Below are 26,209 nucleotides of genomic sequence, written 5' to 3' on the forward strand. Positions count from 1 at the left end.
GGAACAGTCAGTTCTGTCAGTTTACAGTTCTGTAAACAGGAACAGGAATAAACTGAGAAACAGCATATACATGATTATTTTTCTGTGGAAGGCCAGTAATATTTATGCTTTCCACTGAGTGCCTTCATCCTTTGATTCTCCCTCACTTCCTGCTGCTGTCTGAGCTGATATATTAACCTAGCTATACAAACATGTCATGCCCTCCATGGTCCACTGGGGGAATTAATGAATGCATGCATCCTTGCTGCTATATATACACTCAAGGTGATCCACTGGGTACATGAGATCTGGAAAAGAGGTCATAGATTGTTGATAGTGCTGTCTACCCTGATGTTGTAGATTGTTGCTAGTGCTGTCTACCCTGATGTCGTAGATTGTTGCTAGTGCTGTCTACCCTGATGGCATAGATTGTTTCTAGTGCTGTGGACCCTGATGTAGTAGATGGTTGCTAGTGCTGTGTACCCTGATGTAGTAGATTGTTGCTAGTGCTGTCTACCCTGATGTCCTAGATTGTTGGTAGCGTTGTCTACCCTGATGGCATAGATTGCTTCTAGTGCTGTCTACCCTAATGGCGTAGATTGTTGCTAGTGCTGTCTACCCTGATGGCATAGATTGTTGCTAGTTCTGTCTACCCTGATGGCATAGATTGTTGCTAGTGCTGTCTACCCTGATGGCATAGATTGTTGCTAGTGCTGTCTACCCTGATGGCATAGATTGTTGCTAGTGCTGTCTACCCTGATGGCGTAGATTGTTGCTATTGCTGTCTACCCTGATGGCATAGATTGTTGCTAGTGCTGTCTGATGGCACCCTAATGGCATAGATTGTTGCTAGTGCTGTCTACCCTGATGGCATAGATTGTTGCTAGTGCTGTCTACCCTGATGGCATAGATTGCTTCTAGTGCTGTCTACCCTAATGGCGTAGATTGTTGCTAGTGCTGTCTACCCTGATGGCGTAGATTGTTGCTAGTGCTGTCTACCCTGATGGCATAGATTGTTGCTAGTGCTGTCTACCCTGATGGCACAGATTGTTGCTAGTGCTGTCTACCCTGATGGCATAGATTGTTGCTAGTGCTGTCTACCCTGATGGCATAGATTGTTGCTAGTGCTGTCTACCATGATGGCATTGATTGTTTCTAGTGCTGTGTACTCTGATGTCGTAGATTGTTACCAGGGCTGTTTACTTTGATGGCATGGATTGTTGCCAGTGCTGTCTGGCCTGATGGCATGGTCTGTTGCCAATAATGTCCAGCCTGATGGTGTGGATTGTTGCCAATAATGTCTGGTCTGATGGTGTGGTGTGTTGCCAATAATGTCTGGCCTGATGGTGTGGATTGTTGCCAATAATGTCTGGCCTGATGGTGTGGATTGTTGCCAATAATGTCTGGCCTGATGGTGTGGATTGTTGCCAATAATGTCCGGCCTGATGGTGTGGATTGTTGCCAATAATGTCTGGTCTGATGGTGTGGATTGTTGCCAATAATGTCTGGTCTGATGGTGTGGTTTGTTGCCAATAATGTCTGGCCTGATGGCATTGTTTGTTGCCAATAATGTCTGGCCTGATGGTGTGGATTGTTGCCAATAATGTCAGCCTGATGGTGTGGATTGTTGCCAATAATGTCTGGTCTGATGGTGTGGATTGTTGCCAATAATGTCTGGTCTGATGGTGTGGTTTGTTGCCAATAATGTCTGGCCTGATGGTGTGGTTTGTTGCCAATAATGTCCAGCCTGATGGTGTGGATTTGTTGCCAATAATGTCTGGCCTGATGGTGTGGATTGTTGCCAATAATGTCCAGCCTGATGGCATGGATTGTTTGCCAATAATGTCAGCCTGATGGTGTGGTTTGTTGCCAATAATGTCCAGCCTGATGGTGTGGATTGTTGCCAATAATGTCTGGCCTGATGGTGTGGATTGTTGCCAATAATGTCAGGTCTGATGGTGTGAAGTATTACCAATAATATCTGATCTGATGGCATGGTTTGTTACCAATAATGTCTGGTCTGATGGCATGGTTTGTTGCCAATAATGTCCAGCCTGATGGTGTGGATTGTTGCCAATAATGTCTGGTCTGATGGCGTGGATTGTTGCCAATAATGTCCAGCCTGATGGTGTGGATTATGTCCAGCCTGATGGTGTGGATTGTTGCCAATAATGTCTGGCCTGATGGTGTGGTTTGTTGCCACTAATGTCCAGCCTGATGGTGTGGATTGTTTGCCAATAATGCCTAGCCTGCTGGTGTGGTTTGTTTGCCAATAATGTCAGGCCTGATGGTGTGGGTTGTTGCCAATAATGTCCAGCCTGATGGTGTGGTTTGTTGCCAATAATGTCCAGCCTGATGGTGTGGATTGTTGCCAATAATGTCTGGCCTGATGGTGTGGATTGTTGCCAAAAATGTCAGGTCTGATGGTGTGAAGCATTACCAATAATATCTGATCTGATGGCATGGTTTGTTGCCAATAATGTCCGGCCTGATGGTGTGGATTGTTGCCAATAATGTCTGGTCTGATAGCATGGATTGTTGCCAATAATGTCTGGCCTGGTGGTGTGGTTTGTTGCCAATAATGTCCAGCCTGATGGTGTGGATTGTTTGCCAATAATGCCTAGCCTGATGGTGTGGATTGTTGCCAATAATGTCTGGCCTGATGGTGTGGATTGTTGCCAATAATGTCTGGTCTGATGGCATGGATTGTTGCCAATAATGTCTGGCCTGATGGTGTGGTTTGTTGCCAATAATGTCTGGCCTGATGGTGTGGATTGTTTGCCAATAATGCCTAGCCTGATGGTGTGGTTTGTTGCCAATAATGTCAGGCCTGATGGTGTGGGTTGTTGCCAATAATGTCTGGCCTGATGGTGTGGTTTGTTGCCAATAATGTCAGGCCTGATGGTGTGGATTGTTGCCAATAATGTCTTGTCTGATGGCATGGATTGTTGCGAATAATGTCTGGTCTGATGGCATGGCCTGTTGCCAATAATGTCTGGCCTGATGGTGTGGTTTGTTTGCCAATAATGTCAGGCCTGATGGTGTGGGTTGTTGCCAATAATGTCTGGTCTGATGGTGTGGATTGTTGCCAATAATGTCAGGCCTGATGGTGTGGTTTGTTGCCAATAATGTCTGGCCTGATGGTGTGGTTTGTTGCCAATAATGTCAGGCCTGATGGTGTGGATTGTTGCCAATAATGTCCAGCCTGATGGTGTGGATTGTTACCAATAATGTCTGGTCTGATGGTGTGGATTGTTGCGAATAATGTCAGGCCTGATGGTGTGGGTTGTTGCCAATAATGTCTGGCCTGATGGTGTGGTGTGGATTTGTTGCCAATAATGCCTGATGGTGTGGATTGGCCAATAATGTGATGGTGTTTGGATAATGTCTGGCCTGATGGTGTGGTTTGTTGCCAATAATGTCCAGCCTGATGGTGTGGATTGTTACCAATAATGTCTGGTCTGATGGCATGGTCTGTTGCCAATAATGTCTGGCCTGATGGTGTGGTTTGTTGCCAATAATGTCCAGCCTGATGTTGTGGAATGTTGCCAATAATGTCTTGTCTGATGGCATGGATTGTTGCGAATAATGTCTGGCCTGATGGCTGGGTTTGTTTCCAATAATGTCCGGCCTGATGGTGTGGTTTGTTGCCATTAATGTCAGGCCTGATGGTGTGGATTGTTTGCCAAAAAATGTTCGGTCTTATGGTGTGGTTTGTTGCCAATAATGTCCAGCCTGATGTTGTGGATTGTTGCCAATAATGTCTGGCCTGATGGTGTGGATTGTTGCCAATAATGTCTGGTCTGATGGCATGGTCTGTTGCCAATAATGTCCAGCCTGATGGTGTGGTTTGTTGCCAATAATGTCCACCCTGATGGTGTGGAATGTTGCCAAAAATGTCTTGTCTGATGGCATGGATTGTTGCGAATAATGTCTGGCCTGATGGCTGGGTTTGTTGCCAATAATGTCCGGCCTGATGGTGTGGTTTGTTGCCATTAATGTCAGGCCTGATGGTGTGGATTGTTTGCCAAAAAATGTTCGGCCTTATGGTGTGGTTTGTTGCCAATAATGTCCAGCCTGATGGTGTGGATTGTTTGCCAATAATGCCTAGCCTGATGGTGTGGTTTGTTGCCAATAATGTCCAGGCTGATGGTGTGGTTTGTTGCCAATAATGTCCAGCCTGATGGTGTGGTTTGTTGCCAATAATGGCCAGCCTGATGGTGTGGTTTGTTGCCAATAATGTCCAGCCTGATGGTGTGGATTGTTGCCAATAATGTCCAGCCTGATGGTGTGGATTGTTGCAAAAAATGTCAGGTCTGATGGTGTGAAGTATAACCAATAATATCTGATCTGATGGCATGGTTTGTTACCAATAACGTCTGGTCTGATAGCATGGTTTGTTGCCAATAATGTCTGGCCTGATGGTGTGGATTGTTGCTACCCTGAAGGCTCAGATTCTTCCGTGCTCTTAAGCACGTCTTGCATATCCTCAAGTGATAATGCTGAAATACTGCAAATGGCAATATAACATTCACTTAACACATAGGACTTACAGGCAGGTTATGTATGTTTCTTATATATTTCTTTTAAAGAGGAGCTGGTAGCCTTGTTGTGCACAGATATTTGGGGTTTGACAGTAGCTGTTATGGTATCCATTTACATTGTGTAAGTGACTTTTTGTAGATACAAGTAGGTATTGCTCCTTGGTTCTCTAGTCCTGTATCCACATATATGTTAGTGTTATTCCCTGTAGGGTAAAGATTCTCACATACACTGTTGGGTAGTAAAAAGTGACCAGTTTAAACTATGCTTTGTTGTCATTACTGTCTAGCAGTATTGCCTTTGCGGAGACGCATGGTAACCATAGCACTTCCTGCTTGTGGTGTTTGTCATTTTAACATGGATTTTCCTTCTGACAACTACTGTGGGATCTGTTCTAACCCAGCAGACTATTGGTTCTTCTAATGGCTGTTGAAATCTCTATATGCATGCCAAATTGTATTTTAACGGGCTTTGTTTAGAACCATGTGTGTTAAATGCATCAGATTCTCTTAAGTGTGCAATTGCAGTCCACATGTTTCTTGAATTACTGTATGTGTAAAGATACAATTGTTGCTTTTTTCAGGCTTGTGGTGTTCCGTTCTACTGGAAGTGCCCGCTGTTCCGAGGATCAGGGGGAGATAAGCAGGGATATATTACCTACCAGATGTTTGCCTCTATGTGGAAGAAGTGAGATTGTTTTCATTAAAGTTTCTCTGCATCCTTTTTATCATCGTATTTAAGTGGCTGAGAGATTAGGTGGGGTACTTTCATGTTGTGAAATCTTAAGCTGCTGACCTTGATTTTTTTAACATGTGAAATGAAACTACAGTATCAAGAGCATCAACCTCCGTAGAGGCTTGATAATGGTGAACCTCACTACTGAAATGTTTGTTTTAATCTCGAACTTTTAATTCCTACCAGCTGGAAGACATTACAATCATTTGCTTCATTTATTTCCTTTGGGACTGGTGGCTGTATTTGTTGCTTCCATTTGGGTGAAAACCTGTGGTAAACTTTAGCTCTGTATGTACTGATAATTTGTGTAAATTAGATCTTGGGCTATTGAAAGACAATATGATGAATGATTAGGGCAATATGAATTGTGTCTTTGTCAGTTGGCAGTTTGACATTGCCCAGTTTGAAGTTGCTGCCATCATAGTCAGGGACAGTTGAAGGTCATGGTACTCTTCTGTTGGAGCATCTGTTTCTTTGTGACGTCAGCAGTAATCTGAAAGAGATTTGTAATTGGCTAAACATGATGCTGCCTACCACGCTACAGCAGAGTTGAGCTGGTTGCAGGGGAGTGTGTCTGGCCACGTGGTGCTGTCTACACAGATCAACATCCATGTGCATGTCAGCACAGACTCCTCCTTGGCAGTAGGACACTCTCACAACTTACTTAATGGCATTATTTTCCCTTCTGCCTAGCCCTTTCTGCAATGCTCAAGCCCTAAATGAAGCAAGTCTAGATTTCCTCATGTTCTTGGCTCCTTTTTAATTTCAATGGTTTTGTTTATTACTATCAAAATTATATGTATTCAGAGACTAAGCGTTAGCCCAACAACTTACGTAATCTGAAACCAAACTAGCTTCGAAAACTCTTCCAGAATTTTCTCTCACTGTGTGTTTATGGAAGTCAAAATTGTTATATCTTTTGGGGGTGAAACAACATGTAATGGGTGGACCAAAGATTTATAAATTAAAGTAGATAAGAAAAAAGGAGGTTAGAGCTGGCTATATCTGAGCTGTTAATCTTTTGAATTATTGCTTAACATAGACTCAACACACACATAATGCAAGGAACCTGTGATGGCACAAATACCTTAGGATAAGTCATTCTGACATAGGGCTAGTACATGTCTGCCAAAGGATGTGATGTGGCAGACTGTTGATGAAAAGTTGTGAAAAACAAAGTGCAAACAAGAAATATTTATGTTTCAACATATATTTTTTAATGGTTGCATATTTAAAGGATTTTTTTAAAGGACTTCCTCAAAATGCCAAAATTTCTGTAATGAGTTAAACAACAAAGGAGTAGAATATTGGGAAGATACGATGTGGAGCGTTCTAGTAGAATGTTGTCCTACAGAGACGAGTGTCAGGTTTCCTTCAACAGCTGTCAGGAGCGAGGTCTCAGCACAAGGCTCAAAACATTGTAAAAAATATGACTTCATGCACATTTCTAACACATGAAAAAATACACCAGTTTTTGACTTGTGGATGGATGGAAAAACATAAAGTATCATTTTTCCTGAATTTGAACATTCTTTTCTGACACTGTATATGCTTCTTGGAAAGGATGAATGCACACAGCAACTGTGTCATTCTAGCAGCTGAACTGATCTGGCCCTTGGATTGAATCATCAACTCCTTGCTTTCTGATATGCTACCCCCATATACACATTCAAATAATCCACACAAACAGCCAAAGTTAGACCAGAGTAAACGCTAACAACTACATACCGACAGACCTCAAGGTTAACAGTTACTCACAGTAGCTTCTTTACTAGTTCTTACATAACACATACACCACAGTTGTTCTGTTTGACTGTTTCAGGCTGATGGAGAGTTATCATGATGAGGCGTCACGGTTTGTCAAACTCCTGGCAAAACCCAACTGTAACTACCTTGATGATGACGACCTTGTGCCTCTTGTACAGGTAGGGGAAATAACTGCTGTAACTATCTGCCTCTTGTACAGGTAAGGGGAAATAGTGCTGTAACTATCTGCCTCTTGTACAGGTAGGGGAAATAAGTGCTGTAACTATATATCTGCCTCTTGTATAGGTAGGGGAAATAAGTGCTGTAACTATCTGCCTCTTGTACAGGTAAGGGGAAATAAGTGCTGTAACTATCTGCCTCTTGTACAGGTAGGGGAAATAAGTGCTGTAACTATCTGCCTCTAGTACAGGTAGGGGAAATAAGTGCTGTAACTATCTGCCTCTTGTACAGGTAGGGGAAATAAGTGCTGTAACAACCTGCCTCTTGTACAGGTAGGGGAAATAAATGCTGTAACTATCTGCCTCTTGTACATGTAGGGGAAATAAGTGCTGTAACAACCTGCCTCTTGTACAGGAAGGGAAATAAATGCTGTAACTATCTGCCTCTTGTATAGGTAGGGGGAATATATGCTGTAACTATCTGCCTCTTGTACAGGTAAGGGGAAATAAGTGCTGTAACTATCTGCCTCTTGTACAGGTAGGGGAAATAAGTGCTGTAACTATCTGCCTCTAGTACAGGTAGGGGAAATAAGTGCTGTAACAACCTGCCTCTTGTACAGGTAGGGGAAATAAATGCTGTAACTATCTGCCTCTTTGTACAGGTAGGGGAAATGTATGCTGGGAATTAAGTGCTGTAACAACCTGCCTCTTGTACAGGAAGGGGAAATAAATGCTGTAACTATCTGCCTCTTGTACAGGTAGGGGAAATAAGTGCTGTAACAACCTGCCTCTTGTATAGGTAGGGGAATATATGCTGTAACTATCTGCCTCTTGTATAGGTAGGGGAAATAAGTGCTGTAACAACCTGCCTCTTGTACAGGAAGGGGAAATGAATGCTGTAACTATCTGCCTCTTGTATAGGTAGGGGAAATATATGCTGTAACTATCTGCCTCTTGTATAGGTAGGGGGAATATATGCTGTAACTATCTGCCTCTTGTATAGGTAGGGGAAATAAGTGCTGTAACAACCTCCCTCTTGTATAGGTAGGGGGAAATAAATGCTGTTACTATCTGCCTCTTGTACAGGTAGGGGAAATAAATGCTGTAACAATCTGCCTCTTGTACAGGTAGGGGGAAATAAATGCTGTAACTATCTGCCTCTTGTACAGGTAGGGGAAATAAATGCTGTAACTATCTGCCTCTTGTACAGGTAGGGGAAATAAGTGCTGTAACAACCTGCCTCTTGTACAGGTAGGGGAAATAAATGCTGTAACAATCTGCCTCTTGTACAGGTAGGGGGAAATAAATGCTGTAACCACCTGCCTCTTGTACAGGTAGGGGAAATAAATGCTGTAACTATATGCCTCTTGTACAGGTAGGGGAAATAAATGCTGTAACTATCTGCCTCTTGTACAGGTAGCGGGAAATAAATGCTGTAACTATCTGCCTCTTGTACAGGTAGGGGAAATAAATGCTGTAACTATCTGCCTCTTGTACAGGTAGGGGGAAATAAATGCTGTAACAATCTGCCTCTTGTACAGGTAGGGGGAAATAAATGCTGTAACCACCTGCCTCTTGTACACGTAGGGGAAATAAATGCTGTAACTCCCTTGAAGATGGGGACCTTGTGCCTTTTGTACAGGTAGAGAAAAAAAACTAGGCAAACTTTATGGATAACAACTTCTTTATTTGGTGAGTGTGACGTTTCGATACAGATTCTTGTACCTTGTCAAGCAGGCATGTCATTCCACTCAAAGAAGGGAAAATATATTCTGTAACTACCCATTGCTTGTACAGGTAGGGTAAATACATGCTGCAACTGCCTGCCTCTTATACAGGTAGGTTAAATAAATGCTGCAACAGCCTGTCTCTTATACAGATAGGGGAAATATGTTCTAAAACTACCTGTTGCTTATACAGTCATCCCTCGCCATAACGCGGGTCTTGGGGGTGTCCTCCCATTAGTCATACGTCCCACTAGTTATATGGGTTAAAACAACATATGGTATGGTTGACTGAACCTACAACTACCTTTGCAATACCTTTGTAATAAAATGGAATGATCCAAGAAACAAAAATACAGCTTCACATGAGTGAACTTTAATGATCTGTCTTCAGCAAAGGGTGTCCTCCCATTAGTCATACGTCCCACTAGTCATATGGGTTAAAACAACATATGGTATTGTTGACTGCACCAACAACTACCTTTGTAATACCTTTGTAATAAAATGGAATGATCCAAGAAACAAAAATACAGCTTCACATGAGTGAACTTTAATGATCTGTTTTCAGCAAAGGGTGTCCTCCCATTAGTCATACGTCCCACTAGTCATATGGGTTAAAACAACATATGGTATTGTTGACTGCACCAACAACTACCTTTGTAATACCTTTGTAATAAAATGGAATGATCCAAGAAACAAAAATACAGCTTCACATGAGTGAACTTTAATGATCTGTCTTCAGCAAAGGGTGTCCTCCCATTAGTCATACGTCCCACTAGTCATATGGGTTAAAACAACATATGGTATGGTTGACTGCACCAACAACTACCTTTGTAATACCTTTGTAATAAAATGGAATGATCCAAGAAACAAAAATACAGCTTCACATGAGTGAACTTTAATGATCTGTCTTCAGCAAAGTATACATGTTAAAATGGTGATATATTGAATAGACACTTGAATAAAAATTCTTCTCCTGTCTTCAGCATTATTATAACTTAAATTACTTAAATTCACAGTTAATGGTCAATTGGGTAGAGGTGGCCAACAGCATCCAGAAATTGAACAGAGTTTTTCTGGCCTGCCTCAAGTTGGTCGCACAATCGGACAAGTCTGTTTTCTTTTTCACGATACACTCGCTTTCTTCCCTGGATGGCAGCACCGAAGTCGATTAACGCATCTTGGCTATGATAACAAGAGTGATATGCTAGAGTCTATAACATGGAACTTTTATGCACTAGTTTATGTTTCTTTACGAGATTGAGTAAACTCAATCAAATTCAGTAGAGTTTGACATTGATTGTTTTGTTTATCAACGGTTGTGGTGTATTATGGTCATATAACTTCAATGTAATTTACTTTAATAACATTCGTTCATATGTTTTCATTACCCAAGACTGTGGCATTCTCAGTGTTAGAGATTAAACTAACCTCAAGGTCACCAATTAGCAGGATACGCATTTTGCACTTTTGCACAAAGGGTATATGCCTGTTGTTGTTTTAATGAATCCCTCATTTGCCGTATGACTAGTGGGAGTAGTACTAATGGGACATGACCTCTTGGGGTCCTTGAATGGGTATTGGACACAACCCAAAAAAACCCTCTCTCTCTCTTTCCCTCCCCTTTAACACACACACACACCCACACACCTTCACTCACACACACACACACACACACACACACACACACACACACACACACACACACACACACACACACACACACACACCGTTATAGTAACTATTACAAACAAAGGCCACACAAGTTCGTATTTTACCTGGCTGGATACATTGTACGTAGGAGACAGTTTGACAAGTCACCGCTGACTTCCCGCAGTATGTGCCACTTTGATTGTAAAAACAAAATGTTGGCAATTAATTGTCAAATATGACCTCAATGAGTCAATAACGCGGGTCTTGGGGTCTATGGATGACGAGGCTGTAATCTGGTCGTGATTGCTGAGAAAATGTGAAATTGGTGCTATCGCGGCGGTAGCACAAAAAACGGACCCAGACGTTGTAGGGAATGAGGTAATGCCATTTCACTTACGGTTTCTCTGTTGTTACTGTACACAGTTTTAATGAATGAAAATGGGATGGAATTTAATCAAATAAAATGTGTTTTCTGACATCATACGTTCTCGGATGGCAGTGTTTACCCGCTCAATAACGCGGTGTGTTGCATCACAGCAAACATTGTAAGTACTCAGCTGATGGCATGTCTGTATGATAAAGCTGTCTTTTATAAGTCATTGCGATGTTTCGCTGTTCGTCTGATTATTATTGAGAGAACCCTGCATGTTTTAAGCATCCCAAAGACCATGGATATGTACGATAAAAACTGTTAATTGCAATCTACAATGAATATCACTAGTTGACACCGTGATTAACCAGAGCTCAACAGTGGATTTGTTGATGTGCTATTTTAGATGACTTGAAGATGTGTGATCGATGGGCAACTTTTATTTGATGGGAGCCACAGATTACCCCGCAGTATTGCGAAGAGCGTTATTGCGAGGGATGACTGTACATGTAGGGAGATAAATGATGTAACTACCTTGAAGATGAGGACCAACCTTGTGTCTCTTCTACATGTAGGGGAAATAAATGTTCGTACTACCCAGATGAAGACAACCTTGTGCCTCCTGGCACTACAGGCAGGGGAATAACACTTTATATTAGGAAGTAAGGATTGCTTGTTGTTCTCTCTGATAATGATGTGCAATGATTCTGTCATGATACATTCAAATACAGGTTGTGAAACACCCTGTGCACATCATGCTTGTGACTGCATGACTCTGTCTGTTCATCATGAAATTGAATGGTAAACCTATTTTGTTCTGCTATTTTTCACTCTTAGTCAAAGCTTGATATTTAGGAAACTTTGAATAGTATATGTGCTTCTGATATATGTACTTCTATTCATGATTTATTATGTTTCAGGATGTAGTAGAATCTCACCCAGGGCTTAGTTTCCTCCAAGAAGCTCCAGAATTCCATTCTAGATATATAAATACGGTAAGAGACTGCAGGGACATACTCCTCTCTCCACCACGTTCACTATGTAATGTCGCTCTAATGTAACACTTTGAGATTGATGTTTGTGCTATAATGTGTAAGCCCCTCGATTATGCCAGTGATGGGAATGATAATGCATTAAGATTTTCTTGTAATATGAATATGAAATAAGTGGTTGATACTGATCACACTGACATTGGCTATTGATGATGTGTTGTAGGTGATAGCACGAATGTTCTTCAGCATCAACCGGTTGTGGACAGGGCGGGTAACGGTACAGGAGATACGTCAAAGTAATCTACTTAGGGTGAGTATTTGTGCATCCTCCTATATAACTCTCGTCAGATCAGGAGTCAGTTCTTTCATCCTATCTTTTTATCATGGTAACTAGAGTAAAGTTTTATTTTCAAAAGCATTAAGTGATAATTACCAGTTTTAATTACAAAAGCATTCTGTGATAATTACCAGGGATGTAATAAAATCAGTACATCATGCCTGTTGTAAACCATACTATTTTCAGCATTTTTCAAACCTTTGATCCTCCTTAGCAGAAACCTTACTGCACCAGAAGGGCAGGTTGTTGTCCATTTTTCAGCAATGTCAGTGCAACATTGTTATTGTTTTTGTTCTTCTCTTGCACCAGAAGGGCCATTTTTCAGCAATGTCACCATTTTATTGTTTTTGTTCTTCTCTTAACCCTTGACCTTCAGTCACCCTCGTAAATCTACTGTGCCTCTAAATCTTCAGTCAAGAAGGAATTATGTAAGAATGTAATGAAAGTGTGTTCAATAATTGTGTTTCAGACATTAGCTTTACTTGAGGATGAGGAAGACATTAATCAGATAACTGATTTCTTCTCCTACGAACATTTCTATGTGATCTACTGTAAGTTTTGGGAGCTGGATAAGGATCATGACTTGTTCATAGACCGGGGAGATCTCGCCAGACACAATGACCATGGTATGTCTCACCACCTTCTCACCTTATTCTACTCATCTGTCCCCTGTAACCAATGTTTGACCCTCTATCTAACTTATGGATTGGGTGGCCAGCCCTAGTGACTTTTTAAAAAATTCTACACCAGCATTATAGGATGTTGCTCCCATTTCAGTAAAAGTTGACACGAAGTCACCTCTTGTCATACAGTGATACAGGTTTTGATGAGATGAAAGTTTATTTGATAGATTTATGTATACATGTTTCTGTGTATGACCTGACACTCGCGACACGGAAACTTCTTCATGTTCTGCCACGACATGTAAACACAGCTAAGAGGTGTACACATACCCGAAGAAAAAGGGACATAACTCCGCGATACTTAACTGTAAGCCTTTGTAACTGTGTCCATGTTAAGAATTTTCTATGGCTCACAGTACATTCTTCTAACTGTTATATATATATTCATATGACTCCTAATTTTCTCACGTGGAACAGGAGTATTTGATTTAAAGAACAGGATGTTGATATTCAAAACATGGCAAGACTATTTGGCCTACCTTTAGAATACAGCACCACAAACTTTGAAAATACGTCATAATACCCTTTTACGTAATTTAGTGTGACTTTGTTCCAAAGCACATTCTCGAAACAATGCCTTATGACGCCTACATAGCAACAAGGTTGTCAAGCTAAGCGAGTGCGTATAAGCTCCGTTCAGTGATGTTTCATCTCTACTGGCTATCTCATTGCATAAGCCCAACGATGTTGAGAGTTTCCAGCAATAGTTTACAGGCGGATGCGCAATTATTTGCAAGCACCAGTTTAACATATTTTTTTTTTCACAAATACGCTAATAATAATTTACATTACGGGGTGCTGAGGTGTTACACTTTGTTTTTTGTTGTGTTTTTTTGTATTTTATATTCTTTCAATTTAGTAAGAATGCATTTTAGCTGTCACATTATGCCAAATTCTATTATTCGCAGTTTTGGTCAATTTAATCATTATATTGTTGAGTTTAGGGTGTTAGGGTTAGTTGGGGTTTCAGGATTAGGGTTAGTTAGGGTTTAGGGTTAGTAATGGCTTTGGTTGGGGCGGCTATTCTCCTTTTTTTTTAAATCCATGGCGAACAAGCACCATACATTTACTATTGTGAATGAAATAATAATACACTCAGCAAAAGTAAATGTAATGGCGTTTAGTGAAAACCAAACATGGATCGAGGCGTTGAACTCAGTCAGTTGGCAGGAGAGGAAGCAGCAAGAACCGTGGAGGAAGCAGGCTGAAGTGGAATGGATCCAGGCATGTTATTAATAGGATACTGTCGGGCAACTTCACGAAGTAGAGCATCAAACAAGTCCCCTTCACCCCAAGATACCTTTACTCGCCAGATATGTTCATTGAGATAGGATTCAAAGAGAGACTTGACAGTGCCGTACTTATTCATGGAGCGCTTCGCATGAAGCCAGGCTCCTTCAATTGTATTTGTATGCGCACCTGTAATGGGGTCTCTGAAATTCTCGGAATGGTTGACAGTGAGATGTGTGTAATCCGGATCAAAATCGAGAGAACTGTATGATTTCCATCAGTCAGAAATGATAATAGAACCGGGTAAAATCCATTGCTTGATTAATGGAATCAAGGTGTCGGCTTCACGGCGTTCTACTGGTACCATAAAAATCTTATGTCGGGCCAATCTCTCAACACCTCCGAACACCCACTGGCCCTCCACATAATGACCTTTATGATACTCTTTCGTTTGCCAAACTTTGATTCATCAATCTCAAAAATAATACCTGACCCACCTATCTTTTCCATTCTCCCATAAACCGACTTATCACACACCTCATGACAAAAGTTGTACCAGTCAGTAGTCGTTGCTGAAGAAAAACCGTACTCAGTCTGACAATCAAGCTGAGAGCGGTTCCGACACCAATAAAAATCAATTTCAAACATTCAGCCATATTGATGCGAGCGTCAGAGAACCAGCTTTTAGTTTGGATTGATTTGTAACACTGATGTCTAACTCCATCAATCGTTCTACGACAAGCCTAACGAATGCCGTCACTACTCCGATGAATCCCAGTTTCCTCTGCAATATACATTGACCTCTTGCATACATCACGGGTGACATGGTTACAGAGTAACCAGCGGTTCATGCACCAAGCCAAAGTAGCACGAATCGTCACAAATACATGAAAGAGCAACCAATCATAAGTTATGACCCTAGAAGCCCTCCCCAAATCTCTCCCATATGAACTTACCCAAGGAGCATCAGTACAACTTGGAAATGAAGGAAAACTGCCATCCGCCTTCCCAGTGTCTACCACATCCTTATTCCTGGCCCTCTTATCCTTACTCCCATGAACCACATTCTCCTTCCTTTCTCCCATGCGCCACACTTTCTTTTCCATCACAAAATCCTCGAACAAATCCTCCAAGGATCATCCCATCGTGAATTACGGTGTTTGCCCTTTCAATGTCAGGAGCGAAATGACGCTTAGATTTCCTGGGCCCGCGAACTTGCGCCAGCAAAAAAAGAATGATGTCCTGAGTTTCCAAGGTTACCCGTCATTTCCGAACAACTTCGACAATGTCCGTGGTATGAAGTCACGTGACACTGTAGACTTCGTAGGTTTCCGGTGATTTCCGTGACGTCACAGGAATGACTTGATAAATTTGAACATTGTGCAACAGTGTGGACGTAGCTCAGTCACTTAGCTGTATTCTAAAGGTGCTCCGACTATTTCTATAGTGCACAGGTGTAAGTCACTGAGGGACATGCTCGATGCGCAACACAGCATATGTAAATATATACAATATACAATAAGAAAATAATGTACACATACAGAGGACCTAAAGGGAGCACAATATAAACATCGCCTGTATGGAATCATTCATATCAAGCAGTATGAATCAGAGCCTGACACCATAAAGTGATGGTGGACCACAGTGATCATATGTTTCATACAGGTCATAGGACAACAGATTGTCTTTCTGTCTGATTCAGTTGTAATGTAGCACCATAGGACTTTAAGACTCAACATCAACACGTGTGTGTGAATTATCCTTAGTTAACCAAGATTTCGTACAAGCGTATATTGCATGTTACATTGTATGTTTTCCATCTGTCTGTAACTTGACCGATGATGTCCATGGTGTAACACTGAACCTACCTTCCTTCCACAGCGTTATCGTCTCGGGTGATAGACAGGATATTCTCAGGGGCAGTGACAAGGTGAGTGATACAGACTACAAGACAACTCCCTGAACAAGGCAGGTCATTGCATTCTTATTCAAGGCATGTTTTCACACATACTGCAGCTTGCAAATTCTTGTGTAAGTAGGGGCAGTGGGGGTAGCCTAGTGGTTAAAGCGTTGGCTCGTCACGACAAAGACCCAGGTTCGAGTCCCCACATGGGTACAATGTGTGAGGCCCATTTTTGGTGTCCCCCACCATGATATTGCTGGCATATTGCTAAAAACGGCATAAAACTAAACTCAGTTTTGCAAGCGGATAAAATCCTTCTTTTCCTTTGGTGCTGCTTGAGGAAATGCTGTAATTGTTGCATAAACAGACCTATTGATGTGAAACTCCATCTGGAAGTCAGGAGTGACTCATTGTTGATGGAGAACCATGTATGTTACAGGGGTGAGAACTTCAAAGTCGGTCGAATGAGTTATCCAGAGTTTGTGTGGTTTCTGATTGCGGAGGAGGACAAGAGACACCCAACCAGGTAAGCATCTGTTTCCTGCAGGTAGATCCATTTCTTGATGGAACATGTTACAGTTACCCCCAATTCACCTCCCCTCTAATATAACTTTGATTGGTTGGTTCTCCCATCCATGCTTACTACAGTCTGTTGGACTAGAAAGTGTCCCCATGAATTGCGAACTATATCAGTTTAGAAAGGTAGTTAATAAATATTACGAGGCAAGATGTTCATGAATAACCTATACCCAAACACCTTTTCAGCTATTAGAAATTGTCCTGCATCACAGAAAAAGTTGTTTAACAAACTATCATCATTATAAACATGATTGTTGACAGTTGGCGTGGAGGGGTGCACGGCAGCAACGGGAATAGACAGGTGCATCTGATGCACGGGCATTTCATGATAACTGCTGTGTGCTGATGATGAAATGATGTTCACTGTACAGACAAAAAAGTTGACAATTAAAGTGTATGATTTCTTTCGCGCTGAGGCGGATATGGGGAGACCGTTTTATGCCATCGATAGGTATAAGAAAAGTGCTTCCAAGTCATTGGGAGTTTCTACACAGGCATTGAAATACAATACAGAAGAGAGACAGTGTTGTCGACATAACACATGTAGGGGAAGTCAAAAGCATCAAAGGTTAATATATTAGACAACTTCCAGAAGAACCAGGTCAGACAGGCCATCACTAAACTGTACTCAGAAAACGAATACATGTCATTAAGAGTATTACAGAAACACCTTGACAACCAAAACAATTTGTCAGTAACGAAATACACACTATGGAGAATCTTACGTTCTTTCGGGTATAGGTACAAAAAATAACAGGAAAGAACAGGAGAGTATTGTGCGAACGATCAGATATCTTGAGTTTGAGAAATCATTTTCTCAGGACTATCCAGAAAAAACGTGATGCGGGGTATGAGCTGGTGTATCTTGACGAGACTTGAGTAAATGTGTCTCATACTGCCAGCTCTCAATGGGTACCTAATAGGAATAAGGGATCACAGAGGAAACAGCCGCTGGGGAAGGGGGAAACATTGATTTTTCTCCATGCTGGATGTGCCAGCCAGGGCTTCCTACCTGGTTGTGATCTGGTGTTCAGAGCCAAGGCCAAAGACAATAGGGACTACCATACAGAGATGAATGGAGATGTTTTCTTCAAGTGGGTTCAAAATAAATTAGTTCCAGCTTTGCCAAATAAGTCCCTTATAGTCATGGACCAATGCGCCATACCACGGCCTGTATCATCCAAACAGCAAAACTCTGACATCTAACAATCGTAAGGGCGATATGATTGCTTGGCTTATAAAATTCAGCATCCCGCATCCGTCGATGAAGCCTCAGCTGTACGAAATTAGAAACAAGATCCCGTATACAAAGTAGACACTTACATTAAGAGTAAATGTCAAGAAATATTGCGGCTACCACCATATCATTGTGACCTCAATCCAATCGAGATGATGTAGTGTATTCTAAAAGGTGACGTTGTAAGATGAAATACCACGTTTAAATTACGTGACATTGAGGCCTTGGTGAAACACTCATTGGGTAAAGTCACTGTTGACATGTGGCAACACTCTGTACTTATGGTTGTCAATGACATTGAAGCAGGTGACTGGTCTTGTGATGGTCTCCAACAGGCAACTGTCGCACCGCTTGTTATTTCCATCAGCTCTGACTGTGATGCCACTGATGACGAAGTCACAGATCATTCAGAATAGATTTTGAGACACTTCCTTCCGCACCTGTCTATTCGTGTTGCTGCCGTGTGCTCCTCCACGCCAACTGTCAACAATCATGTTTATAATGATGATAGTTTGATAAACAACTTTTTTCTGTGATGCAGGACAATTTCTAATAGCTGAAAAGGTGTTTGGATATAGGTTATTCATAAACATCTTGCCTCATAATATTTATTAATTACCTTTCTAAACTGATATAGTTCGCAATTCATGGGGACACTTTCTAGTCCAACAGACTGTAGTGGGGATGACATTCTGTGTCAGGTAATAGAATGTAGTGTTGGGAATTAGTTGAAATCCCAATCATCAAAAAAATTGGTTAGTGTCATTTTTCAGATATTCCTATTCCGGTTGTTATTGCTGATAAGTATAATGTGGTTTTCTGTTGTTTTTTGTTGTATTTAGAAACTGTGCAGGTTGCATTTGCTAATTTCACATCCAATGGAAAATGATGCAACTTGCTACTTTAAAGTGATGACTAATATATCTTGAACATAAAGAACATTCAAGAAATATTCAGTCATGACTTTTCAATAAGTGAAGTGAGTTTTCTAAGAATTAAACACTTTGTCAGGCCCTGACATTTTAGATATGTTCCATCGTCAAGTGTCTCAAACATTAAAACAGTAGTTCCAAAATCGTTTCTGTTTGATTATGAGAAAATGTGATCAATTCCTTGGTTGTTTGGTCAATGTGAAAATCTTCGATTATTTCAATTAATCGAAACACAACTGGTAAACAGTGATGAACAGCAGGCTTCATGATCTGCTTTTGTTGCAGTGTGGAGTACTGGTTCCGCTGCATGGACCTGGACGGGGACGGAGTTATCTCCATGTACGAGATGGAGTACTTCTATGAGGAACAGATGCAGAAGATGGAGGCAATAGGAATTGAGAAATTACCATTTGAAGACTGTCTGTGTCAGGTATGGACTTATGTGTCTGGGTGCTTGTGATACTAACTGGAAAGCACACTGTAGCAAGGGAGAAAACAAGCTGTTCATGTCAATTTGACAGTTTGCTCAGCCATTAACAGAGGAGGCTATGTTTGACATATTCAACAGTTTGAATTTGTAAATTAAAGAAATAATTCAGTTGATCCCCATCTAAACAGACCTCATTCCTTGCATGAATTTCACTATTTGTACATTTATCATATGCTTTGTGATATCTGATTCAAAGTGTTCACAAATGGGATGTATTACAGGTGAGCTTACATGATATCACTACAGTAATTACCACCTGAGTGTACACTGGTGTTTTAACCACAGACTAGGAAAGAGGTTGCCAAGAGATTACCAATATTCACATACTAACACCTATAACCATTAGCCATCAATCTGGAGAGTGGCATTGTTTATTACTTGTAATCTTACATCTTCAGGTTCACGACGTGACATGTAAGAATGGAGAGTTAACCATCATACTGGAAGTGCATGCAGTGCTCTGATGAAGCTCTATAGCTCATGTGTGTTGCTTATCAGCAATTTGTTTTCTATGCTTACTAAAGTTTGTATGTGAGAACACTGTTTCTTGTACCCAACAGATGCTGGATCTTGTTCGACCAAAACACAAAGAACAGATAACCCTGAGTGACCTCAAGTCATGTAAGATGACAAACATTTTCTTTGACACATTCTTCAACCTTGACAAGTTCCTGGAACATGAACAAAGAGACCCGTTTGCTAATGTGAGGGTAAGTTGCACACAGGTTATCCCAGGCAGCCTTGGCGATATATCATACAGTGAAGAGCAAAGTGCTCCCATGGTTTGCTGTAGTTGTGTCTCTTGGTTTGGGCAGTGTTAATACATGTAAGTGACTGACTGAGTAGGCATATATACCAGTTCTGCAGCAGCTGGCCAATCGAGGGGAGGGCTCTATAGGTGGAGAACGTACTTGCCGTAGTCTCTTGCTGGTCCTAAATACAGGCCTACCAAATAAAACTTTGCCACTGTGAAGAAAAGTCCACATTAATCGTGGAAATAGCAACATAAACATACTAGTAATACCTCGCTACTGAAACAGTAAAATTGGCAACTTTAAATCGCTAAAACTGGATAAAAAACCTGAATAGCCTGCAACATCGATTTTGCGCATGCACACATGGAAGAGGAAGTCACGACTGCATGTTGACATTTTCCAGCTTGGACAAAAATTAATTCCCTTTTTAAAGTTTTTTTGTTGTGTTATTTGGCATTTGTCATCATGATTGTGTGCACACTTGTTTAGTTTACTTTCCATTCATATGAAATGATTGACAGAAATTATTTTGACATATTCAATACTTTTTATACGCGATGCAATTCACGGTTGCTCAGAAATAGTTTTCCAGGTCAGATTGTAATGTACGTGTGCAGTAGTGGTCAAAGTTCACTGATATAAAAATGTTGCAGTTTCATAGTCTTTCGTTGCCGTTTTTACTGTTTCAGTAGCGAGGTAATATGTTTATGTTGCTATTTCCATGATCAATGTGGACTTTTCTGTGTTTTTCTGCACAGTGGGAAAGTTTTCTTTGGTAGGCCAGAAATACATGTCTTTCCAATAGTTGATCTGGTCCAGACTTGATTATTTATGTGCCCTTGTCCTGTACCTGGAATCTTAATGGGTGCAGTGTTAACACTAAATGAGGTAAATGAGATAATGTTGAAGACGGGGAAAGATATGTGTCTAATGTAAGTGAACGTATCCTGAGTATTGAGACTTCATCTGTTGTAGGACCCTGAGACTGATGGGCCAGAACCGTCAGATTGGGAGAAGTACGCTGCTGAGGAATATGAGATTCTTGTAGCAGAGGAAGGGGCCAATGAACAAGAAGAAATGTACGTACTATGTTCTTTGTGATGTTTGGTTAAACAGTTGGTTATGGAGCAGTTTAGATTAAAAATATGCCAGCAATGTCAAAGAACTCTGTTGCCTACATAAGTACAATGTTGACAACTGAATTTGTGTCCTGCAGCCCGAAATGTGAACGATATGATTGTGTAAACATTCCACTAATTTATGATAGAAATGTGTATATGAAGTGAAAAGCTTAGCGTGACCATTATGATCACAAATTGTAAGATTGTAGTGAGTCATGTTTTGTGTCACATCTTCCCTCAACACCAAGTCAGGTTGAGATCACAGTTATCGTACAGAATCTTGTAGAGATCCACTGTTGTGTGTTGCATGGTATTCACCATGGGTCATCATGCATGTACTCGATATACGTATCTCACAAATCACATATAGGGAGTAGTAACAAATATATGGTGCCTGTTATATCCCACTTGTTACATCACATTTCCCTCATGCAGCTGGTATAGGGATTTTCAGCGCAGGTAGGTTATCTTGTGAAATTACCTGTGCACATACATTCTTCACATATATGCACACCCAGTGATAGGTTTTCTACATCCTTTCTCACAACTGTACATAGTCCAGTGAAACAAATTAGGATCACATTTTCACATTTAAGTTAAAAAAAAATAACAGGCCCAAGCCAGATACTCATGTCATGTGACTGCTGCTGTGTCCACTTTAGCCTTTGACCTGGATCTTTACTCCTACCTCCAAGCACTGGTTGTTCACCCAGACATGATCAAGATGTACAAGCCCGATGATGTGTAGTTGTAACACTGCTGACTGCAGCATGAACCCACTCACTCACTCTGTTTTATGTGTGTATCCTGAATTTGTCTTTGTATATTTAGAGGTTTTTTGTTTCCTTCACTACTTTAACTTTGTAGAATTTCCAATATAGCAGATCCCTGCATACACATCTCCAGCTTCACTGGTCAGAGACCAACATTGTCTATATCATGGTGGTCTGTAGCGTTGTTGCTGTAAGATTCCTGGTGCTGGAAACTGGCAGTGGAAGGAGATATTTCAGGCATTCCTTTATTAATGTATCTCCAATCCCCTGTCAAATACAATGTTGGTTCAGGCAAGGGGAACATGATCTTTGAATTCTTCAATGGCTTTCTCCCTGTTTGACAGCAAGCTCTCTAACAGGTCTTTGTAAGACAATACAGGTAGACAGAAAAGTAATGGCATGTTATGTACTTTTATCTTATATGGAGCCTAGCACCAAGTATGGAATCATGAAGTCCTTCATATGCACATCTCAGTACAACTTTTGTGTACACTGATGTTTGTTTTTGTAATTCCAACTATCCACACAGCATAACTTAATGTATACTATCTGTGTAGGTAGAGACATGTCCTGTTAGATTATATTGTCAACGTTTATGATGTGCCATATATACTTTCATACATTTTATAGTCACAAGTACTTACCCTTTCCTGTGTTCATTTCAGACATTATGAGGATGACTTTGAACCTGATGATGACGACAGTCTAGGAGAGGAAATAATTCGTCTGGCTGATGTACCACAGCGTAAATCCTCGCCAGTTGTACGACAGAACCCAGCAGATGATATTTATGATTTTAGTACAAAAAACCTTGGATATTGACAATCAAAGGGAGATGACTCTTGTTTATGGCATACATGCAGTCAGAGCTGTGTGTACAGCACAATCAAAGGGGGAATTCATCGCTGATCCTAGTCCAGTCTGAGTCACAATGTTTCTATCATAATGGGCATACTTCTGGTCTAACATGCATTTTCAGTTTCAGAGAATCAACAGTTTATATATCAGAGTTTGTATTCACGCATGTGATAATCAAGGCATATTTTCCCTGCATATAGAAGGGGGATGTTCATTATGGCACCTTGTAAAGGTACACATGATACACACAGAGACATTCAAGCTTTATATTTGCATGTTCAACAAGGTTTTGGAAAGCTTTAACAAATGTAGCATCTACAAATAGCTAGACCATGGGCAGACCATGACTGTTTCCTGTTTATATCTTAGTCCTGCTGAAACACAGTGTACAGGCAGTTTACTCTATGAAGTATGTGTAGATACTGTAGATACAGTGAATGAAATCATTTGATCTTTCCATGTTATTTTGTGTGAATGACACAAAGAGTCAAAGCAATCAAGAAATCCGTCCCCTACAGAGGTGCTGCAAACTCCTGTCATGAAGCAGTAAAGTGACAGTGTTGTCTCCAGACAGCAATGACCTGAAACGTGTATGATACATGCTGGTTTGACAGGGATAAGGTGTGAATATGCCACAATCAGCCAGTATTTAGCAGCTATAGTGGTGTGATAATGTCAAGGGACATAACTCGCGACAAACAGATCACTGGAACAAGACATTTGGTTTGTTGTTATTCATGGGTGTTAGGTGACAATTTATTTGTTCTGTTTCTCATTATTGTTAGCTAGAGGGTCGTAGCTCTTTTGTTTGGTGGGGTGGTGGGGTAGCCTAATGGTTAAAGCGTTGGCTCGTCACGCCGAAGACCCGGGTTCGAATCCCCACATGGGTACAATGTGTGAAGCCCATTTCTGGTGTCCCCCGCCGTGATGTTGCTGGAATATTGCTAAAAGCGGTGTAAAACCGAACTCAGTCAGTCAGTCTTTTGTTTGGTGATGATTTTATGTGAAGCACATTGGCTTAGGTGTACCTCAGGTGTCACTGAGTGGATGTAGGTACACACCAAATTGTCAGAACGAATGAAGCAACCTCATTGTTTTTATTACTGATTCTTGTTCTTTAGTCCCATGATGCTTTTGTGGTACTGTCACCAATCAAAGAAGCTATGCTTTTCATTTTGCTATAGGGCACTAATATCGTTTGAAGCGGTATCTTGTACTATGAGAATATCTGTTATGTATCTTGCACCTGACTGGATTTCCAGAATGGTGGTCAGCGTATGGTTTTCTTCCTTCAACACAGAGTATTGTTCAGTAAAAATGAGACACTGTGCTGTAGGCATGGTGCATATATCTACTTTGAGTTACTGTTCCAGTGGTGTGCATGGAGTAAATTATGCAAGCACGGAATCATGGCCCATGCATGCTGTCTACTAAGCTCTTAGCCTTGTTATACAAATATTGATAGTTGTTGTTTGTTGATGTTTTCAGTTAATATTCAGAGCAGAACCATTCTGACATCTTCTGCCAGACAACAATCACCCAGGCAACCTAATTATTCTTTTGAAGCATGATGCGTTCTGCCATGTTACAATTTCCATATGGAAGGACACAGACTGCTATATCCACCAAGGTCCTGACCCACAGGATGCTCTGAGGTTATGCCCCAGTAGCCAGTGTTAGCTGCAGGGCTCACACACACACACACACACACACACACACACACACACACACACACACACCCCGCGTCACATACTGCTTTATCCACCAGGATCCTGACCCACCAGGACGGTATGAGGTTGTGCCCCAGAAGCCAGTGTTAGCTGTAGTGCTGACTCCCCTTTCCCTCTGAAAGTGAGGAGTATCATCATGAAGACCACAAATCAGTCCTATCTCAGGGAGAGTGTGATGTGGTGCATGTTTTGTGTTGTGTTGTCTTCCTTGTAGTTCCTGCTCCCACCTTTATTACAGTTGGTAGTCACAAGGCAATGAACTCCTCTTTTAGCCTAAGTGTTTCTTAATGGTTACTAATATTTGAAAGCATTTATAACTTATAGTTGTAAACGACATATTTGTAGTAACCAAGTATTGTTTCTTAAATATGTTACTTCAAAATATGTTCAGATATGGACTGCTCCCATTACTTAGCAGAATCCTCACTTCAAATTCGGAATAATGGCTTTGAGTTTGCTTTCACAAAATATTTGTCAGTGTTCTGTTGTTTGTTATGAGCATTTTGCCAACTGTAAACTGATAAGCCAGTTGTAACGATTAAAGTGGGTGTTTTGTTGGCACAGTTGTGGCCACAGCAGCTGCTCACTTAGAAACTTTCACATGACACGGGGATTGAGTCATGTGTCCATAGCAAGTTGACTTCATGCTTGTTTTGATCCCTTGACACAACCCCTTACTACGCAGTTTGTGGGTGATCCCGCTTTTCAGTGGGTCAAACATATAAAACACATCATCTATTTCATACCTATTTGTGAAAGTTCATAAGCAGCATTCCATGCTAAATGCAGAGTTTAGCATGAAAATTAAGTCGTAATATGTTGAAATGATAAATAATTCTTTTTTTTTGGTTAACAAAAAATTCACTTGTAAAAAATTGATTGTGTGAGGTATTTTTTGCTTTTTGCATGGAAGTTAGCTCAATTTGATCACAGAAAGCTCTGGAACTATGGCTTATCACATCAGGTAGTATATACGTAGATGTGATGTGGGTGGACATGTGGGACTAGAGGCTGGCAGCATGTGGTTCACACAAAGGGAGTGGTCAATATGCTCACAGCAAATGACTTCATTCCCTGGTAGTGCGAGTTACTCTTCAGTAGCCATCTGTTGCTGTGCAATTTGAGTTTTCAATGCTGCACAAGGTCTAAGTATAACAGCACCACCAGTGCCATATACAGCCTCCAACAGAAGTTATTTTATGTCAAACTCATTGTTGAGTATGTACACAAGCACCTGTTTCATGGTTAACTGACCATTCAAGATATTTGTTTTCATGAAGTACAGAAGTTTTAATAATAAGTACTTAGCCTTTCCTAAAGTAACTCTGAAAGATCTGCAAAAACTTGTTTGCTTTTGATCACCTAGTTGCCATGGACACTGTATGTACTAAGCAGTAACTATTCCTGTAACCATGTTGACACTAGGAGTTACACATTGCATGAATCAGTAGGATGTTATCAGCTGCTAGTACGGTGTTCACCACCTTGTATATATTGTATAGTCATTGAGTGCTGCATTTAACACTGTCATAATTTATTGAATGAATGTGTAATTGTCTTATTGATGTCATGTGACATGATGCCATACACATTGTATTTATTGTCGCCAACAGAATCAATTCATGTGTAGATATACACCCATTAAATGGGATATAAACAAA

The 26,209-nt window shown here is 40.9% G+C and overlaps 1 protein-coding gene across 6 annotated transcripts in view; it reads left to right on the top strand.

Annotated features, from left to right (window-relative positions):
• The window catches only part of LOC124278892 (serine/threonine-protein phosphatase 2A regulatory subunit B'' subunit alpha-like), a 75,499-nt gene extending 49,290 nt beyond the window's left edge, over positions 1-26,209 (top strand). For 4 of the 6 annotated variants that reach the window (XM_046714692.1, XM_046714690.1, XM_046714694.1 and 1 more), the window contains 12 exons: positions 5,105-5,208; positions 7,079-7,181; positions 11,849-11,923; positions 12,144-12,230; positions 12,727-12,883; positions 16,052-16,100; positions 16,513-16,599; positions 19,107-19,251; positions 19,872-20,021; positions 21,042-21,145; positions 21,623-21,646; positions 22,626-26,209. In XM_046714692.1, the coding sequence (XP_046570648.1) occupies positions 5,105-5,208; positions 7,079-7,181; positions 11,849-11,923; positions 12,144-12,230; positions 12,727-12,883; positions 16,052-16,100; positions 16,513-16,599; positions 19,107-19,251; positions 19,872-20,021; positions 21,042-21,145; positions 21,623-21,646; positions 22,626-22,782 (1,242 nt within the window). In that variant the 3' untranslated portion in view covers positions 22,783-26,209. The remainder of the gene's footprint in view (positions 1-5,104; positions 5,209-7,078; positions 7,182-11,848; positions 11,924-12,143; positions 12,231-12,726; positions 12,884-16,051; positions 16,101-16,512; positions 16,600-19,106; positions 19,252-19,871; positions 20,022-21,041; positions 21,146-21,622; positions 21,647-22,625) is intronic. The other 2 variants (XR_006899213.1, XM_046714693.1) reach the window with 2 other exon arrangements.

This window comes from Haliotis rubra, unplaced genomic scaffold (genome assembly GCF_003918875.1).
Source record: "Haliotis rubra isolate DU_JTF1 unplaced genomic scaffold, ASM391887v1 Scf243, whole genome shotgun sequence".
NCBI classification, from domain to species: Eukaryota; Metazoa; Mollusca; class Gastropoda; order Lepetellida; family Haliotidae; genus Haliotis; species Haliotis rubra.